Here is a 12,586-nt window from a genome sequence, read left to right on the forward strand (position 1 = left end):
TAGTCCCAGCTACTTGGGTGGTTGAAGTGGGAGGATCACTTGAGTCTGGGAGGCGAAGGTTGCAGTGAGCCAAGATTGTGCCACTGCATTCCAGCCTGGGTGACAAAATGAGACTGTCTCAAAAAAAAAGAAAAAAAATTTTAAGGAATGCTATAGGATAACACTGTTTAATGTCATTACCATTATTCAGCATAGAAAATACACCAAATAAGAAAACATTAAATATAAAACAGATTTTGCTAATGCTAAATCTTATTGAAGGCCACTTGTTTGCTAAATTTTAAAATTTGGACATATTAAGAGATTGATGTCTTTGTCCATTATCTTGTCACATTTTATTTCAGATTCTGTTTCAAATGGATTTTATCGTGTTATTTTACTTTTAATTAAAAATGATACATTTAGGTACCTCTGTGTGGCAAAATAAATTATTGTTCTCCTCAGAAGGCTAGATCATTCTATTTTGAATCAGGATTTCTTTTCATGGTAATATCAGAGAGGTTCAGTTGGTCATTAGTCAATTTTTTCTAAATAAAAATTAGTGCTCATAACATTTGTGTAAATTGAGTAACATTTTAAGTGCTGAAGTTAGCCTATATTTAAAGATATCAAGAGAAATGTAAAAATGCCAGCCTACAGAACTACCTTTCATTATATGTTTTCCAAGCCGTTTTTTTTTTTTTTTTAAAGCAGAACATCACACAACTTCCTCCAAAGATACAATTTGAATCTGATCTGTGAAAGTGACTAGGTAATCACTATGAGGGAACAGATAACTTTCTTCCTCTCATCTTGGGAAAATTCTAAGAATGAATGACTATTCTCATCACTTTGACATTTCAAAACCAAATTAATTAATTAATTTATTAATTAATTTATTTATTTATTACTTTTATTTTAGGTTCAGGGGTACATGTGCAGGTTTCTTATACAGGTAAATTGTATGTCATGGGGGTATGGTGTACAGATTATTTCATTATCTAGGTAATAAGCATAGTACCCAATAGCTAGTTTTCGATCCTCACCCTCCTCCCACCCTTTACCCTCAAGCAGGTCCTGATGTCTGTTGTTCCTTTCTTTGTGTACATATGTACTCAAATATCAAAACCAAATTTAGTTATAAACTAAATCTCATGTAACTCTGTGTCTAGATGTTATATCTGCATTTTTGTTATTTAGTAATACTCTATTTCAAGATCTGTTGCTATGATGAGACTTAAAATGGTCATAAGGCTAAATAATCTACTTATTTCATTTAAGCTTTATAACTCCAAAGGATAAAATAGACACTAAAGTATATAAAACATTAATACCTTATGACCTGCAGTCCCACTTCTAAGTATATACCCAACAGAAATGTATAATTACTGTTTTGGTGAAATGGTCACTAAAAGACAAATACTGAAATGTGTATAGCAGTGTGACTTATAATAGCCAAAATCCAGAAACAACCTAAATATCTATAGTAGTCAAATAAATAATAATGGTATATTCACATAATGAAATACTATACAGCAATGAGAATGAATAAATTATCATTTCAGACAATAGCACAAGTGACTCTCATAATCACAACATTGAATGGAAGAAGACAGTCACAAATGAGGATATATTGAATGATTCCAATTATATGAAGTTTGAAAGCAGGCAGAAACTAAATGTCAGAAGCCAGGATAGTGTTTACCCTTAGAGGACAGGGTAAGTGAATAGAAAGAGGCACCAGGAGGGCTTCTGGGGAATTATTGATACTCTTGTTTTCTGACATAAATAATTGTCACAGAATGTGTTCACTTTGTGAAAATGCATTAAGCTATATACTTATGATTTGTGCACCTTCTGGACCCATATTTCAATTAAAAACTTTACTCCAAAAGAGTATGAACAGAGGAGAAGTGAAAAAGAAAAACAAGAGAAAAGAAATAACAACAAAAATATGAAACTCATTTCTTGCCAGATACTGACCTGATTACAAGATCCTGTTTTGCCACCAAGAAGCCCAGCTTCTCTTCTTGTTTACAAATGTCCATGCTAACAGGATTAATATTATATTTCTTGCCTAACTGTTCAATTTGATTCTTCATGTTAGAGCCTATTTCAGTAATTAAAAGTCACATTTTTAGATATGTCAGAGTAAAATATATTTTAACATCTCCAAAAATAAATTTTCAAATTTCAGAAACAAAGTAGTCTTTTAAAATGTAGAAGTCAACATGCTATAAAATACATTTTTCTTCTTCAAAAATTAGGGCTTATTTACCTACTGTTATTTCTATATTGCCATCTCTTGATAAATATTCTAATACAGGCTCAGATACGTAGCCAGATCCAAGAACCAAAACCTTTCTCCTGGTGCCCATTGAAAGTGACTGAGCACGTTCCCTATTTAAAAAAAAAAAAAAGGGGGGGGAAGGGGCTAATTAAAAATTTTTTTTTTTTAAATAACAGAATCTTGCTGTCCACAAATCCTATTAAAACTTAAATAATGAAGCAACATTTTCTCTTCACATTACTTAAAATAAGAATTTCAACATGAATGAGTTCCATATATCAACATATTTCTTTAATTATTTTACATTTTGTGCAATGAAGAGCAATAGACCTGACATCTCTGAGATATATATCTATAGATGTATGATGTATTTCATGAATTCCCAGTATTACTAGTGGGGTGCAGATGCTGGACCTTTTCTTGGCTTACTTGTGATTGAGTAACTTGGTCTCACATTTTATCCTTCCAGAAGATGTGGTTCAAAATCATGCAAGGGGTTTTACCTTGGAAACCTTATTTATTCCTCACAACAATCCCAGAAGACAACAATTTGAGGAAGAGAATATTATTATCCATATTAGAAATTGTTTTGTCATATATCTTTAGAGTCACTTGAAAATAGCAAAACCATGACTTTGAGTCACACATGCCATGGGTTAAATGTAGAAACCGAAGACTAGTGTTAGGCATTATTTTAATTCTTGAACAGTCTATTCTGCTGGAATTTATATTAATACCTTCCAGGCAGATGACTTTCTGTCTTTCCCACAAACTATGACCTCCAAGGCAGCATCTAAGACTTACCCATCTTTACAAACCCATTAATGCTCAGCACATTTTGTCTTAAATATGGAATTTACTCATTAAATATTTTTTGAATCAAATTCCCTGTTATCAACATGAAACCATAGAAATGGCCTAGTGCCAGGGACTGAAGCAGGCTCTGTTATTTAGAATCTTTAGGCCATAATGTCTCTTGAACATTAACCCAAAAAACTTTTCATTAATTTTTAACAAATAAAAATAAATGTAAGTATAAAAAATTCCTGTCCTTCTGTACCCCAACACACATATTACTGATGTGAAGAGGTCTCATTTAACTACTACCGTCTCCCATTTCACCTTCCAGAGAGAACCACTATTATTTGGTTATTATATTTTCTGTCTAACAATATTTTCTATAGTTTGTATAATTAAAACATTCCAAATACCAAATGCTCAAAACAGAAACTCACTCCTAGATTCTAATACTGTCCAGCCCATCAGTACCCCCCAAACCCCAGACTCCAGGTTAATAATCACGTGCTAAGTGATTACAAGAACAGAAGAATAAGGCAGGGTTCAATATAAAGTAAATTTCCTTTCAAAATGCAACCTTTGTTATCAGTATCTTGGCATAAGTTTCCATCAGGAAAGAGGGCAGCAAGTTCTAGCAATTGGAGCCAAGTAAACCTGCCGCTTCATGAAATACGACACATAAGAGAGAAGCTATCATCATGACCAGTCATGTTAGACATGTCACTAGTATCAGTAGTGTAAAAGACCATCGTATGATGAGAACCAAAACATAGAGCTATGAAAAACAAACAGATGTGAGGTTTTACCTGTAAGAAACTCTCCTATAGGGTTATAGAGCTAGCTTCTCTTATTCACAAAGAAAAAAAAGTAAATACTTAGTGGCTTATGCCAGTATATTTCACTGACACATTGAAAAGTAACTATAATCAAACCAGCACATATGGAAAAGGCCTAACTATAGTACGCTTGATCTGGGCAGATCTCTTTGTTTACTGCTTGTAGGTAGAACCACTGAAAAAGAAGATAAACAGTTGTGCTGTGTTGTTTTGTTTTCCAACTCTGGTTTCTCCTGAGACTTCAGTACACGGGTTCCTTTTTTAATGTGAAAAGACCAGCAGAGTAGATACAAACACAGATCAAGGGCAATCGGCTGGAGGAAACCAGAATATTCCAAAAAAATAAAATTAACGTTTTCAAACTTTAAGTAGTAAAATCAATTAAGGAAACGAGGGCCTTAGCTAAAGACCTTTCTAAAGTAACTATTCTCTTGAGTAGATTTGCTACATTACTTTTGGCACCTTCCCCCTAATAAGAATCCCTGGAGAAAACTACCTTTATTTTCATCAATTGTTTACTCACAACTCTCTTCATTTGTAACCACAAATTCACTTCCATGAACATTATTCTAAACAAAAGAGAGTCCAAATCCTCAACTAAAATCCAAACTGAAAGCATCACAGAAAGGCTAGTGCGCTCATTTTCCTTTGAGAAAATAACCGAGGCATGATCAAGTATCAAAAGCTAGAGAAAAACAAGAAGTTACCTGAAGGACAATCCTTTTGGATTTTTGCTTGCTTACCCATACATCTATACAGGCTATTAGAAAGCCAAAATGTACTACTGTTAAGTGGGAAACAATCACAGTGGTTTTAGCCAGCCACTTAGTTTGGATTTCCTACATTTTCAAACATTATCAAAATTTATATATTGTACAAACCTAATATTAAGAACTCCCATTGAAGCATTAAAAAATACTCATGAATTCCAAGATAAGAATAAATGTATAAAACAAGAGGATTTGAACAATACTTACCTGCTCTCCCGGAGTGTCTGGATATATTTATATTTATCAGGTAATGTACCGTTGGATGTAATCACTGCCTAAATGTATATGACACAAGACATTTCTTTAGTATCCACATTTTAGTCCTACAAACAAGGTCTCATGACTGATAGAGAAGAGACAGAATGACAAAGATGGAGAGAGAGAGAAACAGAGAGAAGAGAGCAAAAATGGTAGTAGAAAAAATACATTTATGAAAAAATATTCTTCTCATAACTTACATCTCTCACCACAGGAGAAAAATTCTGACTTTCAAGAGGCTGTGTCGCGTCTGATAATATCTGAAAGGAAAATGAGATTTGTAAGAGATAAGTGACACTGCAAAGAAGGCCTCTTGGTGTTTGTATCCATATTAAAATATTAATCAAGGGAAAAAAAGAATTTAAGAAACAGTTTTCTGAGGATCACCGAGTATAAGTGATTGCTAATAGAAGTCTTCTACAAGCAATCAACTCTGCCCACAAGACTATGGTGTTTCAGCACAAGTCCCAATTTTAAAACTAAAATTGGATTATAATCATCTTTGCTTGCTGTGAACACCAAAAAGCTTATCCTTTCCAACCAATTAAATGTATCATATTAAGCATGTTGTCAAATATCTTCACAAGCTTTATAGCTATAGTCCTCCCTTCAAGGGCCTCTACTCCATTCCAAAAGTTCAAGCTGTTCTATTAGGAGTAGAGAATGAGGTTTTCCACTCAGCAAGGCCACCAATCCTGCAGTAAGCGGTCTCCCTCAGATCAGTATCAGTATTAGTAGTTATATGTATAGGTACATCAGCATTTCAAAGGTGGTAGCAAAAGTGACTTGACCGAGTAGACCTAGAAAATCATTCACACCCTCTTCCCATTATCTTGCAAAATTGAGTCAGCGACAACAAAAAAAGTAAGATGTCTCATATTAACATTTCAGCAACCTTCTAGTCCTCCTCTTTTCTCCCGAGGAACCCAACTCTTGAATATACTGCCAAGAAGTTATGGGTATGTAAGTTAGTCCCTCTCAAAGAAGCCGATTCTTGAATATACTGCCAAGAAGTAATGGCATATAAGTTAGCATTGCTGTTTCTGGTGAACAGGGAAGGGCCAATGAGACAATCTTTCCTCCCTAACTACAGGTTAAGATCTAGCTCACTCACCCAACTGAGAACAAGAAACATGTTCCTAGAAGGTGCTGGTAACAGAGAATTTATTTACTGTATTAAAATGAATAGAAAATGGTTTTCATGTATCTAAAATAAATGGTAATTTGAAAAAGGTCAGTTCTCCAAAGGACTGAAACCTAGATTTAAATTACTTCATCCTAACTGAATTTAGGTGAATTTCTCCTAACCTTTATCCTTGTCTATCCCACTGCCCAAAACAAAGAATATATTATCTGGAGGAAAATCACACAACATCCAGAGCCTCGAGTCATATCTAAAATTTTGAATATGCAATGTCTAGCATTCAACCAAAAATAAACAAATATATTGAAAGGTAGGAATTTACTGAAAACCATAAAAACCAAGGAAAAAAACAGGGAACATAAATAGAACCAAGAAGTGTAATGGAATTAACAAAAATAATTCTAAATTGTGATTAATATGTTCAAAAAATAAAAGGACAATATAGATAACTTTTTAAAAAAATGTAAAACTTTAAAATTAATGAATAGAAATTTTTGATAAATGAAAAATAACATGTTTCAAGCCTTGGAAGACAGATGAACATCCAAATATATGAAGCTCAACAATCTCCAAATAGAGTTAACCCGAAGAGGTCCCTTTATAATTACTGTCAAAAACCAAAGACAAATGATATTAAAAGCAGCAAGATAAAAATATCATGTTACATATAAGGGAATCTCCATTAGACTATCAGCAGATTTCTCAGTAGAAATCCTGCAGGCCAGGAGAGAATGGGATGATATATTCAAGGTGCTGATGCACAGAAAACTGCCAGCCAAAAATGCTATACCCAGCAAAGCTGTCCTTCAGAAAAAAAGAAGAAATAAAGTCTTTCCCAGACAAGCAAAAGTTTAGGGAATTCTTCACTACTAGAGCTGCTCTATAAGAAATGCTTAAGGGAGTTTTTCAAGTAGAAAAAAAGAACATTACTAACATGAAAACATATAAAAGTAAAAAATTCACTGGTAAAGGTAGATATACAATCAAATCCAGAATACCCCGATACAACTATGGCACTCTGCAAAACATAGGTATATATAACTCTAGGATGAAAGTTAAAATTCAAAACAGTCAAAAATAATGATAGCTACAATAAAGTATTAAGAAATACGTAAGCTAAAAAGATGTAAATTGTGACGTCAAAAAATATTAACTGGTTGCACCCAACTCAGAAAGGTAAAAAAGAAATATGAATATATATACACACACACACACACACACACACACACACACACACACACACTGGTGGGAGGGTAGAAGTCTAGAGTTTTTGTATGCAACTGAATTTAAGTTATTAGTATAAAATAGTCTATTATAATTATAAGATGTTTTATGTAAGCCTTGTGGTAACCACAATGCAAAATACTAAAGCAGATATACAAATGATAAAGATAAAAGAATACAAATTTAGCACTAAAGGAAATCACTAAATCACAAAGATAAACAGAAGGAGAGGAAAAAAAGAACAAATAAGCTATAAAGCATCAGAAAACAATTAACAAAATGGCAGTAGTAAGTCCTTGGCATATCAATAATTACACTGAATGTAAACAGATTAAATTGTTCAATTAAAACACAGAGTGGCTGAATGGATTAAAAAAACAAAGCTCTACTATTCACAATAGCAAAGATATGGAACCAATCTAGATATCCATCAGTGGTGAATTGGATAAAGAAAATGTGGTATATATACACCATGGAATACTATGCAGCCATAAAAAAGAATGAAATTGGCCAGGCACAGTGGCTCACACCAGTAATCCCAGGACTTTGAGAGGCCAAGGTGGGCAGATCACCTGATGTCAGAAGTTCAAGACCAGCCTGGCCAACATAGTGAAACCCTGTATCTAATAAAAATACAAACATTAGCCAGGCTTGGTGGTGGGCACCTGTAATCCCATCTACTAGGGAAGCTGAGGCAGGAGAATTGCTTGAACCCAGGAGGCAGAGGTTTGTGAAATGAGATGGTGCCACTACACCAGCCTGGGTGACAGAGCAAGACTGCCTCAAAAACAAACAAACAATGAAACTATGTCCTTTGCAGCAATCTGGATGCAGCTGAAGGCCATTATCCTAAGCAAATTAATGTAGGAACAGAAAACCAAATACCACATGTTCTCAGTTATAAGTGGGAGCTAAACACTGAGTACACATGGACACAAAGAAGGGAACAATAGAAACGAGGGTATACTTGAGGGTGGAGGATGGGAGGAGGGTGAAGACTGAAAAACTACCTATCAGGTACTATGCTCACTACTTTAGTGATGAATTCATTTGTGCCCCAAATCCCAGTGACATGCAATTTATGCATGTAATAAAACTTCACATGTACCCCCTGAACCTAAAATAAAAGTTGCAAGGAGGAAAAAAAAAATAAGCTCTCACTATATGCTGCCCACAAGAGACACACTTTCACCTTAAGAATGCACATAGGCTTTCCTCCCTCAAAGGGGATGAAAGAAGATATTCCATGCAAATAATACCAACAGAGGACAGGGACAATACCTACTCTAGACAGAAAAAACTTAACACAAAAACTTTCACAAGAGACAAAGAAAGTCATTGTTAAAGAGCTCAAGTCATTAAGAAGTCATAGCAATTGTAAATACATGTGCACTCAACATTGGAACACCTAAATATATAAAGCAAATATTAATTAATCAACATGAAGGTAAAAAATAGATACCAAACAATAATAGTAGGAGACTTCAATACCCCTCTTTCAAAAATGGAAAGATCAACCAGAAAGAAATTAATAAGAAAATACTGGAATTGATCTGTGCTTTAGACAAAATGGACCTAATAGATAAATATAGAACTTTTTATCCAGTAGCACCAGTGTACGCATTCTTCTCCAGTACATATAGAACACTCTCCAGAATAGACCATATGGTAGGCCACAAAATATGTCTTAACAAATTCAAAAAAATTGAAATCATATCAAGTATTGTTTCTGATCACAACGGTATGAAGCTAGAAACCAATAACGAGAGAAACTTTGGAAACTACAAACACATGCAAATTAAACAACATACTCCCCATTAATCAAGGAGTCAACAGAGAAACTAAAAGGGAAATTTAAAAATTTCTAGAGACAAATGAAAATGAAAACACAAACTACCAAAACCTATGGGATACAGCAAAAGCAGTACTCAGAAGGAAGTTTATAGCAATTTTGAAATGCCTATTTCATAAAAGAACAAAGATCTCAGATAACCCAATGTTGCACCTAAAGGACCAAGAAAAAAAGGAAAAAACTGAACCCAAAATTAGTAGACGCAAAGAAATAATGATGGTTAGAGAAGACATAAACAAAATAGAGACTTAAAAAAAATACAAAAGATCAATGAAACAAAGAGTTTGTTTGAAAAGGTAAACAAAATCAACAAACCCCGAGTCTGCCTAAGGAGAAAAGACTCAAATAAATAAAATTTTATATGACTGTTGTTGGCGTATTGAAATGCTAGTGATTTTTGTATGTTGATTTTGTATCCTGAAACTTTGCTGAAATTCTTTATCAGCTTAATTTTTGGGCTAAGGCTATGGGGTTGTCTAGATATAGAATCATGTCATCTGCAAAAAGGGATAATTTGACTGCCTCTCTTCCTGTTTGAATGCTTTTTATTTCTTTCTCTTGCCTGATTGCTCTGGCCAGGACTTCCAATACTATGTTGGATACAAGTGGTGAAAGAGGGCATCCTTGTTGCCAGTTTTCAAGGGGAATCAATGTCATTAAAATGGCCATACTGCCCAAAGCAATTTATAGATTCAATGCTATTCTTATCAAATTACCCATGACATGCTTCATAGAACTAGAAAGAAACTATTTTAAAATTCATATGGAACCAAAAAGAAGCTGAATAGCCAAGGCAATCCTAAGCAAAAAAAACAGAGCTGGAGGTATCATGCTACCTGACTTCAAACTATATTACAGGGCTACAGTAACCAAAACAGCATAAGACTGGTACAAAACCAGACACAAAGACCAATAAAACAGAATAGAGAGCTCAAAAATAAGGCCACACGTCTTCAACCATCTGATCTTCAACAAAGCTGACAAAAACAAACAATAAGGAAAGGACTCCCTGTTTAATAAATGGTGCTGGAAAACTGGCTAGCTATATGCAGAAGATTAAAACTGGATCACTTCCTTATAGCATATAAAATGGTGTAAATCAACTCAAAGTGGATTAAAGAATGAAATGTAAAACCCAAAATTATAAAAGCCCTGGAAGATGATCTAGGCAAAATCATTCTGGACATGGGAATTGGCAAAGATTTCATGATGAAGACACCAAAAACAATTGCAACAAATGGGATCTAATTAAACTAAAGAGCTTTTGCAAGCAAAAGAAATTATCAACAGAGTAAACAATCTACAGAATGGGAGAAAATATTTGCAAACTATGCATCTGACAAAAGTCTAATATCTAGCTTCTATAAAAACTTAAATTTACAAGAAAAAACAAACAACCCCATTAAAAACTGGGCAAAGGACATGAACAGACACTTTTCAAATGAAGACATACATGCAGTCAACAAGCATATGAAAACAAATTCAACATCACTGATCATTAGAGAAATGCAAATCAAAACCACAATGAGATACCATCTCACACTAGTCAGAATGGATATTACTAAAAAGTCAAAATATAACAGATGCTGGTGAGGTTGTGGAGAAAAAGGAATGCTTATACACTGTTGGTGGGAGTAAAAATCAGTTCAACCATTGTGCAAAGCAGTGTGGCAATTCCTCAAAGAGCTAAAAACAGAACTACTCTTCAACCCAGAAATCCCATTACTGGGTATATACCCAAAGGAATATAAAATGTTCTATCATAAGGACACATACACATACACATGCTGTTGTAAAGAGTGGTCATTGGAGTGCTATTGTAATAGCAGAGACATGGACTCAACCTAAATGCCTATAAATGATAGACTGGATAAAGAACATGTGGTACACCATGGAATACTATGAAGCCATAAAAAAGAATGAGATCATGTCCTTTGCAGGAACATGGATAGAGCTAGAAGCCATTATCCTTAGCAAATTAATGCAGGAACAGAAAACCAAATACTGCATGCTCTCCCTTATAAGCAGGAGCTAAATGATGAGGACATATGGACACATAGAGGGGAACAACACACATTGGGGCCTTCCTGAGGGTGAAGGGAGAGGAGCAGAAAAAGTAACTATTGGGTAGTAGGCTTTATACCCTGGTGATGAAATAATCTGTACATCCACCCCACATGACACAAGTTTACCTATATAACAAACCTGCACATGTACCCCTGAACCTAACAGTTTTTTTAAGTATGTATTAGCTTCTGCAACAATATTGCATAACAAATCACCCACAACTCAAAAAAAAAAAAAACCTCCGATGAAAAAGGAGACATTACAACTGATACCACAGAAATACAAAGGATCATAAGAGAGCATTATGAACAATGATATGCCAAAAAATTGGAAAACCTAGAAGAAACAAACAAATTCCTGGACACATACAACCTACCAAGATTGAACCACAAAAAAATAAACAATCTGAATAGGCAAATCAATAACAAGCAGCAAGATTGAATCAGTAATAAAAAGTCTCCCATCAAAGAAAAGTCCAGGACCTGACGGTTTCACTACTGAACTCTACCAAACATTTAAAGAAGATTTAATACCAATTCTTCTCAAACTATTCCAGAATATCAAGGAGGAGGAAATTCTTCCAAACTAATTCTATAAGGTCAGTGTTAATATGATACCAAAATCAGACAAGGATGTAACAAAAAAAGTAAACTCCAGGCCAATATCCTTGAAGAACATAGATACAAAAATTTTCAACGAAATCCTAGAAAACCAAATTTAACAGCATATTTACAAGAGCACTCACCATAATAAATGGGATTCATTCCAGGGGTGCAAGAATGGTTCAACATATGCAAATTAATAAACATAATTTATCACATTGACAGAATGAAGGACAAAAACCATATGATTATTCCAACAGAAACAGAAAAAAGTATTTGACAAATTCAACATCACCTTATGATAAAAACTTTAATCAAATTCGGCATAGAGGGTACATACCTCAACATAATAAAAGCCATATTTGACAGACCCACAGCTAACATCATACTGGTCATGGAAAATTGAAAGCTTTTTCTCTAAGATATGGAACAAGAAAAGGATGCTACTATTCAACATAGTACTGGATGTTCTAGTCAGTGTAACTAGGCAAAAAAAAGAAAACAAAGGCACCCAAATTGGAAAGCAGGAAGTCAAATTGTCCTTGTTTGCAGATGATGAAATCTTATATATAGAAAACCCTAAGGACTCCATCAAAACACTGTTAGAACTGATAAATTTAGTAAAATTGCAGAATGCAAAATCAACATACAAAATTTAGTAGCATTTCTATATGCCAAGAGTGAACAATCTGAAAAAAAAAATCCCGTTTCCAATAGCCACAACAAAAATAACATGCATAAGAATAAACTTAACCAAGGAAATGAA

The 12,586-nt window shown here is 34.1% G+C and overlaps 1 protein-coding gene across 2 annotated transcripts in view; it reads right to left on the minus strand.

The window, feature by feature from the left end:
- Window positions 1-12,586, minus strand: part of AASS (aminoadipate-semialdehyde synthase) — a 70,003-nt gene that overhangs the window by 22,710 nt on the left and 34,707 nt on the right. For both annotated transcript variants that reach the window (XM_054495340.2, XM_054495342.2), the window contains 4 exons: window positions 5,132-5,191; window positions 4,881-4,948; window positions 2,258-2,379; window positions 1,963-2,089 (listed from right to left, as the gene is read on the minus strand). In XM_054495340.2, coding sequence (XP_054351315.1) covers window positions 1,963-2,089; window positions 2,258-2,379; window positions 4,881-4,948; window positions 5,132-5,191 — 377 coding nt within the window. The remainder of the gene's footprint in view (window positions 1-1,962; window positions 2,090-2,257; window positions 2,380-4,880; window positions 4,949-5,131; window positions 5,192-12,586) is intronic.

The sequence above is a fragment of the Pongo pygmaeus genome, chromosome 6 (assembly GCF_028885625.2).
Source record: "Pongo pygmaeus isolate AG05252 chromosome 6, NHGRI_mPonPyg2-v2.0_pri, whole genome shotgun sequence".
Classification (NCBI taxonomy): domain Eukaryota; kingdom Metazoa; phylum Chordata; class Mammalia; order Primates; family Hominidae; genus Pongo; species Pongo pygmaeus.